The sequence below is a fragment of the Ambystoma mexicanum genome, chromosome 8 (genome assembly GCF_040938575.1).
Source record: "Ambystoma mexicanum isolate Mex_15411 chromosome 8, UKY_AmexF1_1, whole genome shotgun sequence".
Taxonomy (NCBI): domain Eukaryota; kingdom Metazoa; phylum Chordata; class Amphibia; order Caudata; family Ambystomatidae; genus Ambystoma; species Ambystoma mexicanum.
The window spans coordinates 1,530,023,988-1,530,051,616 of record NC_090929.1 but is presented as its reverse complement, the minus strand read 5'-3'; the positions used below and the strand labels follow the sequence as shown (position 1 = coordinate 1,530,051,616).

General features: G+C 42.0%; 1 protein-coding gene across 1 annotated transcript in view; it reads right to left on the bottom strand.

Moving 5' to 3' along the window:
- The window catches only part of SORCS3 (sortilin related VPS10 domain containing receptor 3), a 3,021,596-nt gene that overhangs the window by 635,270 nt on the left and 2,358,697 nt on the right, over positions 1-27,629 (bottom strand). Inside the window, exons 11-12 of the mRNA XM_069611752.1 lie at positions 9,889-9,991; positions 5,172-5,248 (exon numbers count right to left, since the gene is read on the bottom strand). Of these exons, the coding sequence (XP_069467853.1) occupies positions 5,172-5,248; positions 9,889-9,991 (180 nt within the window). The remainder of the gene's footprint in view (positions 1-5,171; positions 5,249-9,888; positions 9,992-27,629) is intronic.

The following is a 27,629-nucleotide window of genomic DNA, read 5'->3' as shown; positions in this document are numbered from 1 at the left end:
GAGGGCTGCTGAAATTTACCATCAAATAGTGCTGCTGCAATTTACAAACTGACAGCTGCAAGGAAACACCGTAGGATATTGCTGAGAGTACATCTGGGTGGAATTGTCTATTGCTGCAAATGCCTAAACGCTTAGTGGGTCCAATGGTGGAGAGAGGGAGGCCATTCTTGAGAGTGGAAGCACCAGACGCCTGCCATATCTTTCCAGAGGGTCCTGACATGCATATGGCTGTCCTGAACTTTAAACAGAGGCATTCTATTTAAGTAGAACTGAGACCTGGTAAACTAAAAGGTGGGGGAATCTGCACAGCACTTCATTTGTAATTGTTTTGGTTGTTGATCATTTACATTTCTTGAAGTGAAATGTGTACAAAGTAAATTATATATAATTGATTTGTGTAACAAGAAGTTAATGGTCAGCCACAAAGAAGGTGGTGTGTGCAGTTGTGTGATGTCTGTTACTTTTAATTTAAATAAATAAAAATATATTTCCTGTACACCAGCCTGGTTCTTGTCTCATTACATGGTGAGGAGTAGGGATCCAAGGGGCATGATATGTGTCTGAAGTAGGGATGAAAAAAAGAATCTGATAAACCGTTTGTTGCATAACATCTTGAGTGTGTCGATGGAAGGAACTCTCTGTGTTGATGGTGGCTTCTCAATAAACCGTTCCACATAACATACATTTTCAAGATTACATCAACTGAGAAACTGAAGTAAACATGGAAATGCCAAAGTAGCTGTCTTGTACCTTTCTTTTTCATGAATTCTGGCATTTAGCATTTAATCAGGTCTTGGTAAACTCCTGAGCATATTGCACTAGGCTAAATCCTTAGCAGGGGCTTCTCGCTAATAATGGGCCCTTTCAGAAAGCACGATTTACATTAGCAACAGTAACATAAAAGGTAATACAAGCAAAGGTGATCATAATAATGTGTTGAAAAAGAGAGAGAGAGAGAGAGAGAGAGAGGGGGGGAGAGATAAAGATATATATATATATATATATATATATATATATATATATATATATATATATATATATATATATATATATATATAGAGAGAGAGAGAGAGAGAGAGAGAGAGAGAGAGAGTGTTGAAGTGTGATCATTCCTCCGAATGAATCTGGAGTGACTATTGTCCCAGCATTAACTACTGTCCGCATTGAATCCCAACCTACATTGCCATTCCTGACCTCTCATTACTGGCACCCATTTTACAGACTCATTCATCACTACCTTTGTAGTACAGTATGTTTCAACTGACAATCAACACCTTCTTATGGTGGTACACACTGATCAACATGAACATTACATCCACGTGCTTACGCTCACACAGGCCAGGAAAATGCCTTTGGGCTTCATATTGGGGATACCAATTCGACCACCTTTAAATTTCAAACTGCAATAGGCACATCACTACATGTTTCTTAATACCGAAAAGCTAACCGTCTCCAAAGCACAGTGTCTCTGTTCCACCTCAAATATGCTTTTATATAACAAGCCACACATGCCACTTAGTAGCCCTCCCTATAATTTCTCCTCTGGGTCAAAGCAAGAGAGCAATGTTCTATGGGTATGCAGCCATTACATTAAAATGAAAAGCATGCATGTGTTCACCATTGGAAATAATATCATTGTGAATCCTGCATGATGTTATGACTGTGGAACACCTATGTGGTTGCTGCATGCTTGCCACAAATACTGGCCTGACTATACACTCAGGTCATCCATGAAAGACAGAGAGCCGGGCTATCTTTCAAAGGCAACATCAATCTTAAGAGAGAATGAAACAACATGTTTACTTTTAAACACCATCTTCCAGTGCATTGCAGAGTTTGCAGTCATCTGCCAATATGTTGTGGTCTTACTGCTAAATAGCAAAACTATAACATTCTTCACTATCAGCCAGTAATGTAAACCTGTGTTGCATCACTACTGAGGATAACTGTCAGATGTTGTGCCCATTAGCTGTTTCATAAAATGTTCACTCTGTGGGATGATTTAACCCACATTTTGCTCTGCCATGCGCATCACTGTGTTCTGATGGTGCCAGAAACATAAAAATGGCTGCAAAACCTGTGTGGCGCCAAAACCTCTGAAAACCGCGCATTGCAAAACACAAAAAGATGGCCGTCCAATCTACCACACATGTTGTCAGTGGTGGAACAGAGATCTCACTCCTGAAATATGTCACTGGGCTCCACACCAAGTGAAAATGGAGTAAAGAGGAAAAAGCAGTGCTCTGCTAAAAGAAACCCCAAAATCTTGCTTTAAATCCTTTTTTTGGTTGCAGAATCTGCAGAATGCTGGCACAAAACACCCTTACACATCCAGAATTCTTGCTGGGTGCTACAATTCACTTAGTTCAAGAAATCATTGTGAACTTACAATGTCCTGAAAAGCTGAAAGTATCAAAGAAACATCCACTGCAAAAGTTGCCTGCCTGAGGAACCTGTCAAAATCTGGGCACAGTACCCTCGGCAGCCTGAATGACAGCTGTCAGAAGCCGGCAGGATTAAACTTTAAAACATGTATAAACTGAAATTAAATGTTGCAATCTAAGTGGCCTGTTGCTGAGAGTAACCTATGCTGTAACTGTTTTTATCCCATGGTTTAAAATATTGAATAAGTATTCTAGCTGATATTTTGAAATCACGAGTTTTTTTTAAACTAAGGAAAAATGCAACATAAATAACATTTACATTTAAGCCTGGCTAAAACCACCCAAACTGGAATAACAGCTTTCCACACAAAAAGAGGACACTTCCCCCCAGCTGAAACTCATGGGGAGGTGCAAATTGCTGGTGAGCCCAGGACTAAACAATGGACATCCTCCAGCTAAAGGAAATGCTAAGTGTGAAGGGTCGTAAATGGCCTCTGCCAAGGAAACAGGGAGGAGACTGCTCCTGAACTGAAGGGAGATGAAAAGAGGCGGAGACAAACAACCATCTGTGGCTGGACATTCACAAACAACATTTTGTTTAAATACATATAACTTGCCACTGAAAATTGTCAAGAACACAAAAATAACATAATTGTAAATCTGATTTTTGGCTGCACATTTCAATAGGCGGCAAGATCGTGTGACATAATTTGTAAGCAAACGGCAGATGTGATTTTGCACCAAATGTATTTCTGCTAGAAGTACGACACTTTATACACTTATTCCCATATTATGTGTGCATACTTGTAGAAATTTGCGGATAAATGGGACATTGTGTTCCTGATGAAAAGGGCGAAATTCTGGGAAAAGCAGACACAAGATCTTACAGATATGGGGTTTGGAGGAGTAGCTGCTGTACAAAATATGTAATCTGTATGTGTGGTTGTTATAGAGGTTGCGCATGTGGAAATATGTATTGTGGCAAAAGTAGATTTTGTGTTCAAGAGGCCAGGGGTGGGCTCTAAGCCTCATAAACCCACAACATAAAGATGGCACATGGTTTACTCCTCCTATCAAGGCTGAGAGGAGATCCTGACCATTCCGTATCAAAGGGGCAAGCTTAGGCTAAACCAGCACACACACACCCTTCACCATAAGCATAAATAGAGACAGCTCAGCACTCAAGAAGAGAGACAGATTCACCTCCATCCCGACACTGGCAGAGCACCCTGATTTTGAACTATCCATCTTACTTGCTCCAGACACCAGAAACTGGGCAAAGCAGAAATGCCTATTTCATAGCTGAACCATTCTCAGCTAGGCCTTACATTCCAGAAACAGAATCCCACCACAGAATCCCACCACCTAAGGGGAGCATCATATACAGCTGGGCTGTACTGTACTACTTGCCTGCTGAAGTAATTATCATCAGATCCAGTCTTGTGCCGGGCGGTGTCCAGAGCGCCTTGACGCTGCCAAAATATGATGTGCCCAGCAGTCAGTCCGGACCAGAATCCCTGACTAGAATCCTTGACCAGAATCCCGTACCAGAATCCCTGACCAGAATCCCTGACCAGAATCCCGACGGTTCCATTTGAAACATATCTAGTGAGTATCTATAGATAGAACTGTGTCACTAGCCTATGTACCTGGCTTAGTTAATCCCTATCTTAAATCCATCCTATCTTGTCTTCAGAACCTGCATTGTTAGGAATACTTTTGAATTGCGTGAACGCTCTATACTATCCCTCCTATCTTCCTCCTGTGCTAGTATTGTTAAAACTGTCTTTGCGCTGATATTTTCCATCTGAAGAAGGTGGGACCACTTCAGGCATTAAAAGCGCTTCCCATTTTCCCATTCTTGCGCCCATCTGAAAAAACAACGTCCACTAAAATGTCCATAACTTCCTCAGTTCTTGTGCTAGAAACAACATTTCAACTTCTGCTTGTAGCTAACATCCTCATCTAAAATCACATCCCAAATCCATACGGTTCCCTCGTAATCGTGATTATTGCGTGCTGAAAAGTTTGGCGCAAATTTCGTCTTAGGAAAATTCTGACACGTGTAAAACAGCTTTTGATTGCTTCCGACCTTAATTTTAAGATTTCACATTGTTTCTTAGTACAAAATCATTGCTAGTGTTTGTGTGCAACTATCCAACATTGCTCCAATAAGAATGTAAACAATTTCAGCAATTTAAACCATATTTAGTGTTTTTAACCAATCCATTCTCAAGATAACTTTAAAACCATTCTGACCGCTTGCCAATCAATTCTGTTTTTCTCTTGTGTTGCTGGGGTGAAATTGGGATTGAGATTGTGTTTGAATTCTGCCATTCCTGAATACCTGCTCTCTCCTCTTATCTCTTTACATTGCCTGTTGGGGGGTTGAGGGGTGTGCAGGGGGAAATAGTAACCACGCTGCTATATGATCTGAAGACACACAAAAGTATTATTTCTATGCTGAATTGTTTTGCTCACTATTACTCCTTGTGTATTAAAGAGATTATTTAGTCTTACATCACCCCATTGGTGATCATTGTGTACCCATTAAAACATAGTGTGATTAATTTGTAAATACATAAATAAATATTTTAACTTTGCAAACCAGCCTGATTCCTGGTTCAGTGTGGAGGGAGAGGGGTGTGATACGAGTGGTACATCGTTCAGAATAAAAGAACTTTTAGACAAAAATAAAGATTTCAGTTGTACGTTACACGCTAGGCATTTACTTCCAAATACTTCACCACAGACCCCAGGATTCCTGTATTACAAGTCAACACGTACCTGTCTCCAAGTGTTGCCGCCGTCTGATGAGATGAACATGCTGGCATCTGTGTAGGACAGCTCTGTGCCTATGTTTCCTGCAAGAGGATCACAGTAACCATAAACACTCTGCCATATGTCCACAACACATTTAATGAAAGGTGTTACTCAGATTATGTTGATGGTAGCCATGATATCAACTTCAGACCAAAGACGAACACCTTCTCAACTAGTTTGATTATAAGTGAAACATACTTTGACAGAATAACAGGAGGAGATGTGTCTGGCCCTTGCATAGAGAGGCCTTTCCACCACCACATTTTGGAATTACACAAACAGTTATTCTTCCCATCCAAATGAAGACTTACATGACTTCAAAATGGGGAATGACCATAACTCATAATCTGGCAGATGTTCTGCTATTACCTATGGCAGTAACTGTACATCTCTCTGGAAGGATTAGTACTGCAAATACTGCAAATGCATTAACAAGTGCCCATCTCTACAATGTCAAATTCAAGCCTCTGGTTCCCAAGTCTTTGGACAAAGTTACCCACCCATGTCAAATCGAGAATACAGTCTATGCCATTTTAAATGATGAACACAAATATATTAGAAAATAAAAACAATATGGGGAAGAGTCATAGATGTGTTTAAAAATTTAAATAGACATTATTTTCTATATATAGGCATTTACTTAAAGGATGTCATTTGAATACTAAAGCCTATGTCTAGGTACTCATGAACTCCCTTTTTCCAATTGTACCGAGAAGCAACTACCATTCATAACTTCCCAAATGTCAAATTTGGATAAAGACATAGGGCATTTATCAAACTGTAAGAACGTGTGTGACTTGGCCTGTAGAATCCTGGCACATAATTGTGTTTCCATCGATCTCTGTTGACTCAGCTTTTGTCCATCTGTGTTTCTGCAGTTTTCTATCCATTTTTTTAGTTTCGCTTTTCGGTAAAGCTCAATATAAGATCGATGTTAAAAACAGTTACATCTTAGGCAAAGAATATCTTGTGTAGTTTGAGCACATTGAGACGCGCTGAAGAAACCATTCGCTTTTCATTGTATAAAGTCATGCTTTTTGCTGTGTTGTCATAGATTAACCTCATGGGCCAGATTAAAGAAACTTGCACCGCTGCACCATATTAGGACTTGGGCAAAGTTTACCCTGGTGCAACAATACATTGAAAGTGCATACTTTTTTTGCCTAGGGACATTTTCCCCTAATGCTTATACCATGCAAAGTGGCAGTTGTCACGGAGCAAATGTTTTCGAATATGGTCCCAATGTTTTGATTTAACGTGGGCAAGCTTTGCCCTAGTGGTAATACTGTGCAGCTTTGTACTTGCAGCGGTGCAAAGTTTCTGTAATCTGTCCCCTAGATGTAATAGTAATCCCATACTTTTCCAGCTATTTGAATGATGTGCCCAAGATCTTACACTGTCTACCTGCAAGAATGACTGCTCCCAAGTAATGGAATCAGGAGTGAGGACTGACATTTCTATCACTGGCAGGCGTTCCCATTATGGTGCCAGCACTTAGGTTGCATCTCGCGCTTTGGGACGTCTGTCTGAAGCCTACATGATGTTCCCCAATTATACTCCTCTTGTCCCCTAGGGATTTTCTTGCTGGAGGTGCTAAGGACCCTCTTTGGTTCAGGTTACTATCACCTGCCAGAGACTGAATACCTGCTTTTCTCTTCTGTCCTTGGGCTTGAGGTTTTATAGATTGGTTGGATATTGGACATATGGCCCAATCCATTTTTCGATGCATGCATGCATAGTTGTTATGTTATTCCGTTCTCCTCCATGCCAGGTTGCAGTCTGACATGGGAGATCTAGTGTGCTGGAGGCTAAGCACTAAAAAGAGAATGAAACAAGTTGTTGGGTGTAAATATTTCATTCGTAATACCAGAATTAATGGTAGCATGATTACAAAGCTATTTGCTAATGGTAGCAAAGTTATTCACAATCCTCTCTAACTTCTTAAACATACATGACATTGAATTTCTATCTCCACTCAACAGTGGCATGTCAATGTTAAATCATTTAGGATATGTATAATGCAATACCAATGGAGACGATTTCAATGTATTCATAAGGACATGTATCGACTAAAAGCTTAAGACATTTGATTCCCTACAATACACAAGTTGGCACATTTTTAAGCACTACAATACATTCTCTGCATCTATCAGGGTACCAAACAACAAATAAAGCAATGCTGTTGGATGCACATCCCCATCGCCCAGTGATCTTTAATTAGCACACTGTACTGTATTTACACACCTTGATGCTTAATTTAGCTAAATCTAGATCTATAGAATTTCACCAACAGGAGTTTGAAGTTTCATATTTTTTTTGCAATTCAACTCTACTTTATCTACCCTATAGGAAGAGTGTTTGGTAATCACAGAAATCACAGCATGCTCCCCACTGCACAGAGTGAGTGTTATGGCGTTCACATGAAGTGCTGAGTTCTCTCAACACTTCCAGAGCACGTATTTATGGAGTAAACATTTTTTTTATAACTTTTTTTCATTTTTGTACAGCATGAGAAACAATAATTTTGTGTATGTAAAATCTAGTGAGAATTTGTAGCTTGAGACTCAACAAAGACAGGACCCAATTCATGGACTGATTTCAGGAGAACATAGGGTACCTGTGGGTGCAATTGCATGGAAATCCGCTTTTGTTGATTCATGGAATCGAGTGCGCTGTACTTTTCCTGGACTTGCTGGCTGGGCACGTCTGTGTGAGCTGTTGAAGGCCTTGCATGTGACTTCAAGCAGAGCATGGGTGTCACTTGCGCAGAGGGTGGGGAAGGGGGCGGAACACCAAAAATGGGGGAGAACTATGAGTGCCTTTGTCTGTAAGCCTGGTTGGACTTTCACAAAAGTGATGCAGAGGTTCCTGTGAATCTACTAGCGCAATTCAGGTGGTTGTAATTTAAAAGGAATACATCCTCAGTAAATTTCGGGAGCAGTTTAAGCAGGTTTATGCTGATCTGTGGTGAAAATCATATACAAATTAACTGAAAACACTTCAGGAAGGGAGAAAAAGATCAGGGGATGGAAGGGGGCGGGGGGGACTGGGTGGGGGAATTTCCAAGAGGAAATAGATCCATGTGCATCTATGTATGTTATCCAAGTAAGACATCACATTAAACTTTGCACAAAGAGACTTCAGTAGATGTATATGTGTAACCTGCAGGTTCATGGTTTGGAACTGAGCCAGAAGAGCTCAGCCTATGATGCTTCTGAAGTTGATCAAAATAGATAAGTTAATGTGGGGAATTGTCAGATTGCATGTTAGGCCAGCAGGGCCACATATCAGATATGCCTGCTTCTCATTTGTATCAATCAGATGCCTGCACACTATATATATTTGAGGTTTATAATATTTGAATAGAAGGCATGCATAGCAGACATGGACCTCTGAAAAGCCCACAGGGCGGGGGAACGGTAAGTCATGTATTAAGGAAGCATGGTGTTTGCCTCACCAAGGACTACTGAAGTAATGTATTTAATAACACGGAGAGTGCATGGCTGCAGGTCACTGGCCTCAGAAAGAATAGTAGGCATGAGGCAGAGTCAGTCGTGTGTCAAGCATTCATGATGTGGAATCTGACTTTCCTTAAAGGGATAGCATTTAATTTGAAGATGCCATGATTCTGCGACTGTAGATTCAAGCGGCTGGAATTAAGGGATAGCATTTAGTCAGTAACAATTACAATGTTGTGAATTTGTGCTGGGGAAAAACGCATAACAAATAACTACAGTAAGAGGCCTTTGAGTGCAGAGAGCACCATATATGTTCACTGCACCAATGTACTAAAGGGGGTGGCCAGTCCATTGCAGGTGCTGTAGCACAGCCACCTAGAAGTGCTCTGCATGTCTTTGTGAATTGGGGCACCTGCAGTTTTCCCTAGGTAATGCATCTATTTCACATTTCAAATTTACAATACTTTTTGTGAATTTGACACCATTTTTTTTTTAAAGATTAGAGTTGTTTGTCAGCTGCAAGTAACGATTTGATTCTTATTATTACCCATGGTGTGTGGTGCTCATGTATCAATCTCAGAAGGATGAAAGGCTGAGTTTGGCCCTGCCGGGATTCTAACCTGCGTCGACAGGCTCTGCACGGATGTCAAAGCAAGTGCTCTACTCGCTGTGCTATCCGACCGGGTATGTTACTTTTGATATTAAAGAAACACCCTCTGCAACCATTTCAGATTAAGACACTTTGCTTTTTTTGTGCATCCTTGAAAGGAAAAATACTGAACTGCTGATGTATTCCATTCACTATATACTTTGCTAATACTTTGCTTGCTTGGAACATGTGCTGAGAGGAAGAATAATGACCTCTTCAACCCAATGTTTACATCATCATTTCCTCATTACAAATCGTCCAACACTTAACTTCCATCTGTCATCTTAATCTCGGTAAGGTTCCTCTGAACAGGAATCAACCAAATAAAGTGAAAATCTGCTGGTTCTGTCTTCGGGCGAATTTAATGGGCCAGCTGAGCTAGTCATTCCTTCCATGAATTATAGTGCCACCTAGCACAGCTGCATTTCCAGATGAGATTCTCTAAACCAAGATTGTAAGGCTATTCTCTTGCCCATAGCTTTACCCTCATATTTGTAATAAACATTACACAATGTATTCTTTTAGGTTGTATGCCATTAGTTATAGGAAAAATACATATATTAATCTGCTTTACCTGTTGCCACAATTAGCCATGGTGCTGTCACTTTGCTGGAGATGGAGCCTGATGTATAAGGATTTTCAGATACTTGCAGATGTAAATGCAAAGAACAGAAGGGCTGGAAAGAAGGGACATGCATATGAAAATGAGTTTACATGTGTTTAGATTATAGATTTGAATTTTCTCTAGCTAGTTCATATTTGTAAATAATACAATCCAGTGATTTTATTTTACAGACAGGGCTAGACTGCATTGAAGTTCGAAAGAGACAAACCACAGTACAAAAATGGAGAGCAACATGTGTATTTATAGAGCGTATTCTCAGCAGGGAGGAATGCACAGATTCTTGCAGCGGATACATTAGTCCCTTAAATCAAAGGCCCATCTCCCATAACATCACGCAGGTTTGTAAAAACAAATAGGTTATTTAATTATATAAACAACATACATTTAAACTAAAAGTAGAACAAAACAAAATAGTCAACACTAACAATTTCAAGAACAAGGATGATAATCATTTAATTTCAAGTTTTTGTAATCTTCAGATTACTTCATCAGGCACAGGAAGAAGGTGGCCCTTGGAATAGCAGGACAGCTCAAGGATTCACCTCTGCAATTTCTTATCTGTTTGTGTCTGCTTCTGATGTGTTTCCTTCTCAAGAAGCCTTAAACATCTGAACTTACCATATGCAATAAACTCACACTGATGTCAGTGGATTATTGAAAATGACATGCTGCAAGAGATAGACACATTGCTGGGATACTCTCATAGAGGCATCAACGGATGGGGTACTGTCAGTCATGGCATGTGCAAACGTACAGAAGTCCGAAATGTTTTAGACATAGTAAATTATGTGTCCATCTTCACTAAGCCTGTTGCCCACCATAGCCACCTAAATTTAAGACTGGGTTAGGAAATGCAGACGGTCACTTGCTGCACAATTGTATTTCTCTTTTCCTGTATTGACTCTAAAAGGCTGACCAAACTGAAATAGAACAAGCCATTTGTTGTGCGTGTTTGGTGGTGGCACAGTAACCTACATGTTGGACTTGTGCTTCTAGAAGGCCAATAAAGAGGAGGAACCATCAGTCATGTTTTGGCCCTTTGGCTTGTGCAGCCTGGTGTGAAAAGGATACTCCCAAAATTGAGAGTGTGCTTACAATTGGGCGGGGAACGTAAACCTGTGTTGCATGGAGCTGGAGCACTCACCAACCTCTGGGAAGCTTATGGGGCAGAGCTATTAAAGATCTTGGAAGGCTCCGGCAAAAGTAAGTCCATCAACAAAACATTGCATGAGAGAGGCAGATGGGGCGGGGGATGTATCAGTCAAGTGTCAGTAAAGAGCCATAGACAATGGTAAAGGAAAAACAGGTATATCTGTTTTGACTTCTGGTTTTCTATGGGTGCAAATAATTGGAATTTATTGTTTGGGATACTTCCCTGTGATGCCTGTTTAAACCATTTTCAAGTGTATTGGAAATGTCCATCTCTTTGTATCCATACGTTTTTAATGGATTGTATGTCCTGTCCTAACTTTTAAAGTCATTCAGGGTGTAATTTAGTTGCACAAAGTGCGTATTGATGGCTATGACCTTACTACAACTGCCTAACATGTTGTCTATGTAGCTTAATCCACTTAAGTAGCTGCTGGACACTTTCCCCAACATAGTACCCCAGGGGCCATTTCATACACAACATTGCAGGATGCACACATGCTCAGATATGTTAATCTCCAGGGACCAAGGGCTAGATTATCAAACATATGCACCAGTGCAAAAAAGTGCACAGATGTTTTAATATTATAAAATGGAGCAAGCCAATTTTGTCACAATCCATATTATCTAAAACATGTTTGCATGGAGCCAAAAATAATGCACAGTGTTTTTTGTACTCGATGTGCTGCATAAGAGAAAACAAAAGGGAATAACTACATTTCTCTTCATGTTATGCAGCAAACATAGTTAATAAAGCAACCTGCTTCAATCTTGCCCTGGTGAAGAAATGTTTTGATAATACCAATTGAAACTAAACCTGTTTGCTCTATTCACTATTATCTAAATAGCAACATTGGTGCTAAATATACTTGCTCCACTTTTTTGCACAAGTGCAAAGCTTTGATAATCTGGCACAGCAGTGCACACATTAAACAGTCTACCGTAAACAGTGCCTTGCCATTAAATGTCTTTAAAGTGTCCCAGAAAACTATTTGACAAGCAAGGAATGTTAAAAGCTTGTCACAGATTGTATTAAGTGCTGTAGTGAATCCTGGAATTCGGCTGTCTGCCGGTACAAGCAACAGGCTTGTATTTCATAGTGTACTCGTTGATTAAAGATATGTTGCAATGCCATTTTCCTATTAAAGGTCAGTGGTGATGTCAAAACTAGCCTGTAATATGAACATTATTTCTGATATTATAATCTTCTTAAGTTCAATGAAGTGGTGGGGTTTACCCCTGTTTTGAGCATTTTAGCAATGAGTGCTTCTTAGTTGGTTCCGATGGCTTGGCCCACTTCTGAAAAACCTGGAAGAGGAGGGGGTTTGTGAGACATAGAAGTAGCATTGGACAAAGCATGATATATCTGAAATTCTATTACTGTTTCCTCCACCTTTGATCTCCAGGAACACTCTATCTGTATGCTGCTTATATTGTTTAACATTCTTCAATATTTTCACATCTTAATAAAAGTTTGGAGCTACAGCAATATAATCATATAATCACATAACCAATATATCTCAACCTTACTCCCCAACCTTGTAAACCATACAATAAAATGCCCAGTTATGTGTTTGATTTTCAATACTGCAGAGGTTCCAACTAGCACTTTAAAAAAATGTCAGCTTTTATGGTAGTAGATATTCAGGAAATGATTGAATGTGAAAACAACCTTGCTTTATGAGTCTGCAGTCATGAGAAGCATCTTTCAAATCTGTAAATATATTGTCAACAATAAATGTAAGATTGATGTTGTAGTGTGTTATGTGAGCCGCAAGGTTGTTTACTAACAGGTGTTTTATCAGCATTATTCGAAATGCATATTGAGCATTTTGTGATCATTTATGATCCAGGAAGGTCCCTGCACTATTTTGTGAGGAGAGTGTAATGGTGGGATTAAAATCATGTCTGATAATTCTTTGCTTTCAGCATCCATTTACACTTTTGTGTGATTCGACCGGATACAAGTAAGACCCAACTTCACAGCACTTGTGTAAAGACCCACAACATCACTACTGAAAATCAGTTCCTTTTGTAGCCCTAGAATCCCTGACAAGAGTGCTACAAGGGTACCATCCCCTGATGGGCTATAACAAAACTCATATTCTTCAGAATGCTATAACCATCTCCACCCAGTCCAACAAACCCTTACTCAACAACCAACTGGTTCCAGATGTCATTGATTTTCACTGATTGCCTCCTGGTGCCCTAATCATAATTCTAACCTGCCATGATTTTTCCTGCAAGTACAACTCCCTGCTCTTGTGAAAGATCCAGTGTCCTTCTCCCTGCCTGACCAGCTTCTCTCATTCATTGCTGCACAGCAGTGAGCTGCCCATGAATGCCATTTCCTGGAAGTCAAAGAAAAGCACACTTTCAGATGGTAGGATTGGTACCCTGATGGATTTCATCATAATGGGGGATGCACTTCACTGCACTCAATGGCAGGCTAAAATTGCACTCCATGTTGTGGGAGCAAATCCTTGGCAACTTCAATGTAATGGCTTCTAATAGAAGACGGATGTTCAATGCCTTGTCAACAGACCATAGCAAGTACTGTCTAACCACAGGAGGCAGTTAACTGACACTACGATGGGTTCTTCGGTCATTGGAAGAACAGGCCCTGATTGTGATTGACACTGGTCACCTTGAGGTATTTGGAAGTATGGAGGAGTTCAACATAGGTACATCTCCAATAGCTCAATGGCTACCACCAAACTCATAATGAGGGCCAATATATTTTACTGGTCAGTATACATTGGAACATTGGAACACTTTTTCAAATGTATGCATTAAAAGAGCTAAATGGGGTGATTGAAAATTGGTTGGTCGACATACCGTGTGGCAGACAATTATAGTAGGATACCTCAATGCTGAATGTTCACCCTCTAACATAATTGACTTTGACCACCTGCCATTGGATCCACATCAAGTGACGGGAGTTCAGTTAAACACGATCACCAACACTTCAGACGATTTCACTGTGGGTAATAGAAAGAAGCTCCAATGCTGCTTTTGGCTCAATATGCTCTCTAATAGGAGACTATACATGGTAAATGAGCTTCTTGATAACATCATGAGTCCTGTCACATGGTCAGATGGGAAACAAACCTTCAATATAGATTACATATTTATGACGAAGGGCCTCTTTGACCAGGTAAAATAGTTTAAGATAATCAATAGAGTACTCAGCGATCATAAGATGCTCCAGGCCACCGTTTGTCAAATTGAATGGGGCATTACAAAGAAATATTACACTGTCCCTTTGAATTTTGAACAACAAAAAATCTTGAGTTATTTGGCATGAGGGTATTGTCGGTAAATTAAATGTTCTTTTTATGATTGACTTTATGAGTTCAACCATGAATAACAAATTACTTACATATACAAGTAACTCTTTTGGCCCACATATTTAGGCTCTAATTAAGAAATCTGTGAAAGAAATGGGAGTGAGACCAGTTAATAAAAGCCATAGACACGTGTTTGATCTAACGGTACATAAAAAGAAAATGCTGGGCTGTGATAACAATAAAAAAGGCAATATCGAAGGTAAAATTAAAATTGAAAAACTGGATTAAGGACATCGTTCCAGTATGTACCACAGAGACGGCGAAAATATGATGGCTACCTTGAAAGATGGCAGCTCTAGGCAATTCTTGATTCTTGTAAACGCTATGGAGGGACCCTGTCCACAGCCCAAAGAAATACCATATCGGAAGGTGATTGGGCAGGGCATTTTGGAAGCATATATGTGAGGGAGGAGTTTAAATTTTCAGAAGAGGTGGCCCCAAAAACCCAGGGCCTAGGTCTTAAAGTTCACTATAAAAGACATTAAGGATCTTATTAGCAAGGCTAGTCCTTCTAGAGTAGCTGGGCCAAATCAACTCACAAACACAACCCTACAAAATAACACAGATCTCTTGGCCAAAGCACTATACCTTTTATTCAAAGATAATGGGCCTCATTACAAGTACATCGGTCGGGAGTTAACGCTGCCGGTAAAACCATACCGGCACCGTTACCGCGTCTGCCCAATCATGGCCTGCGGCCCCGGAAATAGCACCACCCCCAACCGCCACCGCGGAGTTAAGGGTCCCGTAAAGTCCGCCTACACGGAAACCCCTCAGTTTCCGGCTATACGAAACACTGCGAGCATCACAACTAGCGCGGACATGGAAATACCGCCTGAAAAATGGTGTTAAAACCATGATCACGGTGGCGGTACCGCCGCCACCGCGAACATGACGTTAAACAGTGCCTGCTGAACTGAATCAGAGCACAGGTGCACCAAATCAGCCCAGCTGGACCCAGCAGCCCACTGGGAGCCTGCAAAAGGGCCACACCCAGCCCAACACAACACAGAACCATGCAGGCAGCAGCTCTAGTAGCACTGGGACTGGGCCTACTCAACCAACAGGCAGCACTGCGCATGATGGCAGTAATGGTGCAGAGGAGGAGGAGGAGGAAAGGAGGCGCAGGCGGCAACAAGCCAACCCTGCACCTATGGCAAACCCCATTGTCCAGCCGGCACGCCCCGCAGGCAGCCTGCAATACCACACATCAGGGCCTCACCCTGGAACCTTACCCCAGGACAGATCCACACACTATACCGCTGGACCGTCCAACAATCCTGTACATCACCACCATGATTGAGGACAACATCAGCAGCCACATAGACACCCCCACCGCCATCCCCCCTCCTGAAGGTTGTGTCTTTACTGCATTTCCTTGGCACTGGCACCTATCAACGCACGGTTGGTGAGCTGCACAGCATATCACAACCCTGTTTCTCAAAAATCCTGGTACAGGTACTGGATGCCCTGTTGCGCCATGTTTCGGAACAAATAGCCCTACCCCGTACCCTCCCCGAGGTCATTGCCACCAAGTTGGCCTTCCATGCCATAGCAGGCATGCCAAATTGCATAGGTGAAGTTGATTGCACCCACATTGAGCTGACAGTACCACGTGCAATTGAGATGGTGCTCCACAATAGGAAACAGTATCACTCGCTGAATGTACAGATGGTATGTGATGCCACACAACTGATAACACACTGCTGCGCACGTTTCCCAGGCTCAACCCATGACTCAATGGTACTGCGAAATTCCACGTTGCCACGGTACATGGAACGCTATGCCAGACAAAGCACATGGCTATTGGGTGAGTACAGCTGCCAATGCACCAACCCTGTTGAAGTGGTGTGCGTGTGTCCAGGCCAATGAGCAATGTGAGTGTGCTGCTGTGACTGCACATGCATCACCCCCCCTGCCATCAACTGAATAGACAGCGGGTCCTAAACATCACAAAGCAACACATGACAGGTCACCACAGTGTGCCCGTACACACCCTGCCACATGACACACACAGCCGATACTATCACTGTCCCATACACCTTGTGCCACTGCAATCACCCACCCACAAATGGGTCACTGCCCTCCCAATGCACATGATGCCTGTACATGAGACGTCCTGCATCGAATACTTCATCACAGTGTAGTGACTCTGCCATGTGTGCACATCACTGCACAATGCCATACTCACAATCAAATTTCACCCGCAGGGCAGAGTACACATTCACGTCAATGCGTAGGTCAATGTCCAGTTGGCAACGTCCTCTGTGATGGCCAAAAAACACTACCAACCACTGCATGGCACATATGCATGAATGAACAATGACACAAGGTAGCACAGCATCAGATGAAGACATGATACCACTAACACTGACATGTCCCCCCATCTACATCCCATGTAGGTGATGCTGGATATGCACTCATGCCATGGATGATGACACCTGTACGGAGGCCAAGGAACAGGCATGAAGAGGCGTACAACAGGGCACATGTCCACACACGTGGCATGATTGAGAGGACATTCGGACTGCTGAAGGCCCGGTTCCGCTGTTTGAGCAGATCTGGTGGATCACTGCTGTACAGCCCAGTGAAGACGGATAAATTCACGCTTGTATGTGCCATGCTGCACAATCTCTGCCTGCGCAGGAACATCCCAATGCCCCCAGACGCAGATGGAGATGGAGATGTGGATATGGATGGGGATGGGATGTCACCACCTCCTCCTGGGGGTCCACTAGATTGCCAAAGAGCATGGGATGAACTGATTCGCATTTACTTTTGAGACACAGCATATTCACAGCAATGCATGGATATGGTGATGCCAATAAATGAATTGTTGTACTGCAAATGAAATGATAGATGTCCACTCATGTATGTTTTGTTTTTAAATGATGATATATTGATGAATTAACAACAGGGAAGGAGGTGCAATGGTTAGGGAAGCTGTACACCCGTGTCCAACCATCACCCAAACGTACCCACCCCCAACCAGGCCCCAATGTTCTAACCCCCCAAAAAACCTCCCCCACCACCCAAATGTACCTACCCCTCACACCCTTCAAGTCCACATGTGTCCTGCAGCGCCCCACACACATGCCATCACTTCCGTGTGCACTTCTGTGCCTGTGCATCCTTGCCCGAGAGCCCTGTTAGCCGACTCAAGCGCCTCCTTGGACTGGCAGTAGTGGAGCTGGATGGGGTGGTGGTATTGGATGGCACAGAATCAGGAATAGATGGCATATGTGCAATATTTGCCTATTGGCCAATCAACATGGACTCTATGAGACTGGAGGTGTTGTCATTGCCCTCCCGCACATGGCGTGCCATGGTGACTATAGTACTGGCAAAGCGTCCAATGGACCTTGAGAGGCGCCATACTGGTGTGCTGTAGCACTCTCTCTGCAGCGTAGATTCCTTGAGCTGCCTCTCCACCAGCTCGGTGAGGGTAGCCTGCTGCTCCTCCATCCGCTGCATGCAGGAATTTAGCTCTGCCATTGATGGGGTGGGTGACCTCATGGGACTTCAGAGTGATGTGGGGCTGAACTCCAGCTGATGGAAGGATTCCAGGTCATCCAATGTGGGCATCTCCCCATGTGGGCCAGTATCAGACTGCTCTGCTGTGGCACCTGTGTTGCGTCAGGCAGCGTGGAGACGGTGGGGATGTCGGTGATGGTGACCGGAACATGTGTTGCAGTTGCTACTGGGGGCAGGGATGACGAACTGCTGGCAGCATCCTCTTCTGCATGGGCGGTGACTTGGACACGTGCTGATTGCCTGGGCTGTTTTGCAGTATCACTGTCACTTGATACAGCTGTAGGGACACAGAGGACATGTATGTTATGTGGTGGTGCCTGATGGGTGCATAATACAGGTTGATCATTTAATAGTGGCAGTTACATGCATCTGCTTGTTGGGGGTATGCATTGTAGTGATATTGGTTTCCATATGGATCATGATGGCTCCTTTGGCCCAACATATACTCATATGGCATTCATGTTTTCCACTTACCAGCATCTGCAGGTGGGCTCACTCCTGCCTCAGCCTCCCCGATCCCATGGATGCCCTCAAGGTGAAGGACACTGCTGCAACACTCCTCCCATGCTTGCAGCCTCAGTGGGGAAGGGGGTCCTCCACCTGTCCCACTGCTGCGTTGGCGGTGTGTGGAGATCAGGTTCCGAACCCTCAGCCTGAGGTCGTCCCACCGCTTGTGGCAGTCCTTTACACTCCTCACAGTAACGCCCACAGCGGTGCACTTGCGTGTTGCTTCCGCCCACACTTCCTTCGTCCGCTGCTGTGTGGCACGCCGTTGATCGGCACTGAACAGCATCTCTGCATGCTCCACTATTTGCTCCACCAGAATACTTAGCTCTGCCTCACTAAAGCGCTGTTTGCGCTGCCTCTGGGTCGGAATCCTGGCAGACATGCTGGTGGTCCATGCATGTGAAAGATACAGTGAGCAAAAAGCAATTGCTACGAACTCTCTATGTGGTTGATAACCACTAAACAGGTTATCATGCCGTGTTCTTCCGAGAGAGGGGCGCCTTTTACCTTTTTTGTATTTTTGAAAGGAACTTGGGGTTGGTCACCCTAGGTTACCTGGGGGCAACCAGACGTGGACTTCCTGCTCACTGTGCTTAGAGAGGCTCAGCTTCACCGCACTGATGATGCCCAAACAGGCTGAAACACGTGTCTGGGGTTGCTGATGGTACTCTTGTTCAGAGAGGAATTGCCATAGCATTTCGGTGCTGGACTGTCCTTGTGGGCGAGACAAAGACTGATATGCAAATGGATATTTCCCATCTGTGAAAGGTACAGTGAGCAAAAAGCAATGGCTGCAAACTCTCAATGTGGTTGATAACCACTGAACAGGTTATCATGCCTTGTTCTTCCGAGAGAGGGGCGCCTGGTATCTTTTTTGTATTTTTGAAAGGAACTTGGGGTTGGTCACCCTAGGTTACCTGGGGGCAACCAGACGTGGACTCCCTGCTCACTGTGCTTAGAGAGGCTCAGCTTCACCTCACTGATGATGCCCAAAAAGGCTGAAACATGTGTATGGGGTTGCTGATGGTACTCTTGTTCAGAGAGGAATTGCCATAGCATTTCGGTGCTGGACTGCCCTTGTGGGTGGGACACAGACTGATATGCAAATGGATGTTTCCCATCTGTGAAAAGTACAGTGAGCAAAATGCAATGGCTGCGAACTCTCAATGTGGTTGATAACCACTGAACAGGTTATCATGCCTTTTTCTTCCGAGAGAGGGGCGCCTGCTACCTTTTTTGTATTTTTGAAAGGAACTTGGGGTTGGTCACCCTAGGTTACCTGGGGGCAACCAGACGTGGACTCCCTGCTCACTGTGCTTAGAGAGGCTCAGCTTCACCTCACTGATGATGACCAAAAGGCTGAAACACGTGCATGGGGTTGCTGATGGTACCCTTGTTCAGAGAGGAATTGCCATAGCATTCCGGTGCTGGACTGCCCTTGTGAGCGGGACAATGACTGATATGTAAATGGGTATTTCCCATCTGTGAAAGGTACAGTGAGCAAAATGCAATGGCTGCGAACTCTCAATGTGGTTGATAACCACTGAACAGGTTATCATGCCTTTTTCTTCCGAGAGAGGGGCGCCTGCTACCTTTTTTGTATTTTTGAAAGGAACTAGGGGTTGGTCACCCTAGGTTACCTGGGGGCAACCAGACGTGGACTCCCTGCTCACTGTGCTTAGAGAGGCTCAGCTTCACCTCACTGATGATGACCAAAAGGCTGAAACACGTGCATGGGGTTGCTGATGGTACCCTTGTTCAGAGAGGAATTGCCATAGCATTCCGGTGCTGGACTGCCCTTGTGAGCGGGACAATGACTGATATGCAAATGGATATTTCCCATCTGTGAAAAGTACAGTGAGCAAAAAGCAATGGCTGCGAACTCTCAATGTGGTTGATAACCACTGAACAGGTTATCATGCCTTGTTCTTCCGAGAGAGGGGCGCCTGCTACCTTTTTTGTATGCTGGTGGTCCCCTTTGCCTTCTCACAGTGTGGATTCTGCTTGTGCTGACTCTGGATGGCAATGGATTGTGCTTTATATGATGGCCGCCTCTCTGTTTCCTGTTTTGGCGATCACGGTATTTCCGGTTCCGTGTCTGTGGCGACGGTGGCGGACATGGGTTTTGTGCTATTTGTGGCAGCACTATGTCCATTTCCGTGGCTTTTTCTGTGATGGCGGTAACAACGTTTCCGCGTATGTGTGGTGCGCGCGACCGACAGCACTTAATTGGAAGGTCTTTCCGCAACCATGCAGACGCGGAAACTTTGTTGCCACCGTCACGGAATCACCGCAGTCCAGACCTGACAGTTTGTAATGAGGCCCATTGTCTTAACCAGGTGCTTGCCACCCTCCTGTAAAATCTTATATATAAGAAGGGTGATAGGGGTAGCCGGTTGAACTATCAATCGATAGCACTGCTGGATGCAGATTCTAAAATGTTCTTGCGAAGGCATCCTTGCTGTGGGAGGATAGCTCAGGGGCAGCGGGCTCGCTTTGGAAGCAAGACGACACAGAGCAACACAGGTTCGATCCCCAGGTCTGCGCTTAGAAACCTCTGGGTATTGAGCGCGTTATTAATAACCTATCAAATCATATCATATCAATGCAGAGAATAAGGTTAAGCAGGCAAGTGGGTACAGAAGCTTGTGGGCTTCTATTATTTGCTCTCCAACAATTAGCCTGGAAAGATAATTCTGTTGCCATATATGTGGCCTCTTTTGCTTGCTTTCAATCGTGTAGATAGGATTACACAGTGGACACAATTAAATAAGCCACATCTCCCTGGGGGTATCCCGTCCATCCTGATCCACCTACATGAAGGGTCTAAAATACAAATACACAGGAATAAGGAGGGCCTGATATCTAATACTATTTGCACATATAACAGACTTCACCAAGGTTGCATATTTGCTTCCGCCTCATTTAACCTTTACATGGCAGATGCAGGTAATGTATTAGATGAGGTAGCCTTTGCACCTCCGAAGATTGAGGGCCGAAAAGTCTGCTGGTCAGCCTATTCAGACAATTTTATACAGCTAGATCAGACTCTGTTAGGGCTCCAAAGATTAATAATTGCTTTTAATGGGTACACAGAGGCAAACTACTTAAAAGTAAAGGTGCAAAAGAATGTGGTCATGAGACTGAGCAAACACACAACTTCCATTGGTCTCACTTGGTTCTTGAACGTTATGAGATTGGCTTAACCTCTCTTAATAGCATCTTCCTTTGGCGTCAGTGCGCCCTGTTCCGAAAGTGTATTTTGGCAAAGAATTCCAGAACTCTCCTTTGGTCCTTAGGTCAACATCTTCTAACCTCTGATCAGATTATATTCGTCCAATGGCGTAACCAAGTATTTGAGATTATGGAGTTGGCTGATTTGTCACCGAGTACACTTGTGGATAATCCAGAGAGAGCTAAGAGAAAAGTGTACTTACGAGACTGTATTTCTACTGGAAATCTGTGTCGCACTTACAAAAATAATGGGAACAACCAATGTATAGATAAAATAATGGGAATGTGTGAGCCTTATCTCCTCTTGTATCCATCAGTGTCCGTTAGATCTGATTTTTTATGGTTCAGACTCGATCTTTGGCCAACTAAAGATATTTTAATGTAACAAAAGCATATTAGCCTTCCAAACACATATGCAGATTCTGGTTGATTGTATTGTGTCAGCATAAACATTCTTCCCAACGTTTCGTTTTAAGACTAAATTAGTAATGAACTTTGATGCTTTTGAGGTGAAAATCTGTAATGAATGTTCATGGTTTTGTATTGTTTTAAGTCAGAAAACTGTGTTTTAATGTTTAAATTTATTGTAAAGTTGATTATTCAGCTAAGACAATAATACCAATGAAAACAATAAAAATAAGACTCACTGTGAAGACATCCATTATTTACTTGGGCTTTCCTATCATCTCAGCAACACAAACGTACATTTATCAAAACTATCTGCAGGATAAAGTACTTTAGCAACTTACCCAAAAAAAAAAAATGGATATGAAATATAGAACATTCTCAATGCTTCCTACTATAAGGTTTTTACCATTCGAAGATCGTTCTGCAGTTGTGCTATGGTCTAGAATTGTTCACTACATGGGTCGCTAGAGAGATGAGTAAATATGAAGCCATAATCTGGCGTTCAGTCCTACATTGTTTACCCAAGTGTGTCCCATTATCGGCAATACAATATGAATTGGGCCTACAATCACTTCAACGCATGGTGGAAACGAGAGATTGAGACTGCGCAGGACATTTTACATGAGTCCGAACAGATCTCTAAATGCGCCATTGGGTAAGAGGGTACGGGAAGGAGTACCCCAGGAAGGTTTTGTATCTAAACTCCATGAAGAATATCTCTTAACACTAATGAAGTTAGGGACAACACTGGAAACTCTGCTCCATTTTCCAGCTAAAGTAAAAAGGCTGCTCCAGTATAATGGTGCAGTGTTGGGGTCAACGCTATATTCACAGATAATTTCTTTAAAAAAAACAGTGGGCTGTCCAGAACCATATCTAAAATGATTTCCCAATAAGAACATGCACCAAAACCTCATGCGCTTTAGATTAAATGTTCTACCAACAAGAGAGATATTATTAGTAAGAGGCGATATAAGTAATGAAATGGTGATCTGCTGATTTTGTAACGTGCTGGACTCTAGGGAAACACTGCCACACTTGATGACGGAATGTACAGCCATGAGAGGGCAAACAAGTGTATCCTGAACAATTATGGTGGGATATGCTACATAGCATATCAGTTACATTGAATCTGGCAGTTATGCGATTATTATCTGATGTATGCAAATTATTTTAGAGATATGAAGTCATATCTACATCTGCAATTGTATTTGTAGTTGAACAACTATGATGGGATATGCTACATAGCAGATCATTTCCATTACATCTGGCAAGTAAGGTGAATTTCTTTGTTTGTTTTGTAATCTGTTCTATGCAATGTATTACTTTAGAGACATAAAGTCACATCTACATCTACATCTGCAATTGTATTTGTATTTGAACCTACATTTGGATCTGTATTTGTATCTGTAATTGTATCCTAGAATGTGTTTTATGTTATTTTTTCCTTTGGAAAGAATGTTATTATTGATATCAATCAATTAATGTATAGTTCTATTGGTTATTTTAATTCAAGTATTTTGTAAAGGTTATTATTAACCACCAGATCATCTTATATTAGTCTTGGATGTTGCCTCAGACAAATGACAAAGGCTGCCAGCCCCTGCATGGTGCTGCGTTGTTATGACAGCCACTGTGTGTGGCTCCATTGATTGACCTACCCCCTAATTATTGCATAGTGTCTGGTGCTGACTGTTTAAAAAACTGTTCTGACATGTTCTTACGTTTTTGCACTTCTTTGTGGGCCCCACCCATGACGTGTACTTATTTTGAGTATGTGGTAGTTTCTGGTGGTGATTATGAGGTTAGTCATGATTTCTGAATATATCTTTATTCAGATATCAAGTCTTCCTATCAAGGCTGGCAATATAACTCCAGGTCAATATGCCCACCTTGGGGACAAGGCAATGCTTTGGGACAAGGGTTTGACTCATAGCTGGTGCTTAGAAGCTGGAGAAGTCTGGCATTAACTATAATATAAGCAACCACTAAAATAAAATAAACATACATCATAATTTGCTAACAAGCCTAAAGAAATATCATCACCTATGTCAGCGCTAATATTGTAGGCCTCTGTCGGACTCTGTTACACATTCATTAGTGTGTATATACATTTAATGATTCTTAGTACCTGGGTGTGTCATGAAGCCTCAAATCTCTAGTTCAGCCTTTGAGGCATTTTAGGACTTCTAACAAGTTCATTAATGCAGAGAGTCTTCACAGAGTGAGTGAACAATCTTTATTTGAAAGTTAAAATCATCATACAATTAACAATACAAATCAATATCACAATACAGTACACAAATTATACAAATTACAACATAATGAAAACAATAATATCTTATAATGCAAAGGCTCATTCTAATAACATACATATAGCAACACCAACACCTTTGTTCGGCAATGAACATAAATATAGATAGTGGCTTCTCGAATGTTCTACAATTGATTCTTTTGAGCATGGGGATTAAAAACCTACGTATAAGATTATATGATAATATATGATAACAGACAGAAAAATAAAAAATGTGTGAGGTTGCCAAAGACTTATTATTATAAGGGCAGAAAGCACTCAATTCCAGACCATTCCTATCCATGCAGTGACCCTGCACAGTTGCTATTGGTAGACAGCTAGCCTTAAACTAAATAAAACACTCATTTTATGCGTGCTTAAAAAGCAACTTAAATAATTAGCATTAGACTTGTTACACCCATGTTCAAAATATGCATAGAGCTTCTAAATCCCATAATTCCCAGGTGGACTAGTGATAAAGTGATAAACTCTTCCTTGATATATTAGCAAAGAAATTGTATAGATTGGGAAGCACAAGAATACTAAATTCATCAGATTGTTTAGCCAGGGAATTTTCATGCAAATGTCAGATGCTAATAATTCCTTAATAATATTGGTGTCTTAAACGAGTCTTTGTTTGTGACCATAGTCTAATCCAAAGTTTTACAGGTTTTAGACTAATTTTCTTACCTATGTATTGCAGCCCTAATTCCTGATGAAAAAGGAAGGTCGACACACTTTTAGCAGCTCCCAGAAGATGTTGCAGGAAGCTATTTTTCTTAGTCTGAATTACTGTCACAGAGGAAAATCCCCACACCTCTGCCCATTACAGACACATTGCTTGGGGCTTGGCCTGGTAGATAGTGAGTGCAGTAGTTAGGCCTCCCATATCTTTGCCAAACGTTGTTATAGCAACATTAGCAACACACTATTAGTATGATCATTGCGATTTACTCCACTGTTAAATGCTATCCCAAGATTGGTTCATTTTGAGACTCATTCTAGTTTTCCACTGGATGCTAACATGAGTGGTATATTACTACTAGACTAACCAACACAAATGAGTATGGATTTATCAACATTTAGCAACAGATCCCTTCGGTACATGTATCTAAGACAACCAACAATACGGTTCTGGAGAGCTATTGGAGTACGGGCCAATAAAACAACATTGTCTGCATACGAGAGGTCACCTATAATTCTTCCCGCAATTCTGTGTGTTACAGTTAAGAGGGAATGCCATCAGTACTAGGAACCACACAATGTTAGTAATACACATACACACATACTATCATACACTTCATTACACAAGCTCATGATATTTCATTTAAACTACTCAGGGACCCACGATCTGGGCTGAAGGTCAGATATAAATTAAAAAATGTGAATAAGCTGCTACCACACCAGCACGTCTCTCACCATTTCAACTCCCTGTCTAAAATAATGCCAGCAAAAACTAGCTGTAGTGTGCTTTGCTTTTTATTGCATCACCACTCAGAGATGTCCCCAATGACATTCCTATGAGACCACGACAAATCCATCTCAAATAGTAATGAGGAAAGCAAGTCTTGTAAAAGCTTTGGTGCATTGCTCGGCTTCAATTATTCCAGGGTGCAGGGAAATATTTAAGACAGTGCATATCAGCTGTATCAAGGTTGACTAATATCACACAGTTTCCCCGACTGCTATGTTTCTTCAGGACGATATAACAACAAACTATGAGATTATAGCGACTAGTTTACCACCACCTTTAGATCTGTAAATTAACCTCTGTCAAAATATTTGAGCTGCATTAAAGTTATCTAATTCATCAATGATAGTTGATCTTATGGAATTCATCCCAAATGTCAGACATGTTCTTGGATCAGAGTGCTCCACAACAACTCTTACTTGATATTTAGAAATACAGGAAGAAAATGAGAGTTTGGATCACTGAAAAAATGTACATGTCGGACTAAGACAGTTGCTGAAACATGAATATATATATATACACATATAATTGATAGCAAATGTTCTATATTATTACATCAAAATGAACTAACCTTAATGCCATCTCTTTTCATCTACAAACCTTATTGTTAATAAAATGTGAGGCCATTGATCATCCTGTCATACCTCTTTTTTTCCAGCCCCAACGTATTCTTATGTTTAATTTAGTTTCGTTTCATATTGTTGTGATGTATGTTCAGTGAATGTAGCGGTCTGTGAAGATTGAGGGATTAAGATATTGTTGACTGCAGCAGCACTTAGTGGTCATTCAGTGTCACCAAATGTTGCAGGTCATACCGTGTTTTTTAAATGTCTAAATGATTCAAATCATTGATATGAAATGCATGGTTACTCTCACTAACAAAACATGGTTTATTTCAAGGTGGGTTGACTCAAACGTTAACAGCAAAGTGACCACTGATATGAACCCTCAGCAATTGAAACATGAACGAGAAAAGGCAGCTTAACTTTCCCAAAAACAGTTGAATATGCTAGCTCTGACTCTCTCTTTGCCATCTCTTTCACTCACTGTATCAATCTATCATGCCTGTGTCAACCTCTCTGTGTTCGTTAACGGTGTTGTCATGCACACGTTTGATTCCAAAGCAGCCACAGCAAAAACATAACTATTATGAAAGGTGGGCAGAGCAGAGATTTGTATGGTTAAAAGTAGAAATAGACCATGGGGTTATCCATTTCTATTGGCCTTTTTCCATTTCAATTGCCTAAGGGGGCCAATGACCTAGTATCTGGAAACATATTGCCATTGTGTCTAGCCTGCAAGCATTTCACCATCACACTGAGGGTGCATTTTCCATGCTTCGGTAGGTGAATGGAGTGGGGTCCTTAGGTTTCTACAACTGGTATCAGTGTTTTGGCAGGTGGTAGGTTCAGCTAATGCAAAATGAAATGCAAAATTAAACATTGTCTTTTGCTCACAGAAGAACAGTTGATGGATTTTAATCGGAATGTGGTAATTTTCAAGTAGGAATAATATTTGGAGAAGGGGAGCAGCAGAGCAGCCTGCCAAATGGCTGTCTTCTGCTCTCCATTACCAGCAACTGTCTGAACAGCCCGCCACACCACATCCAATTGCATTGCCTGATATTGAGATGGAAAAACCGATTTGGGAAGAGCCCAAGAACATCCCATGGAAGACTGGGGCCATTTCCTGTTCTGCTGCCGGAAATATCAGGCCCGATCATAATGGGCTGCTGAGGCGTAGT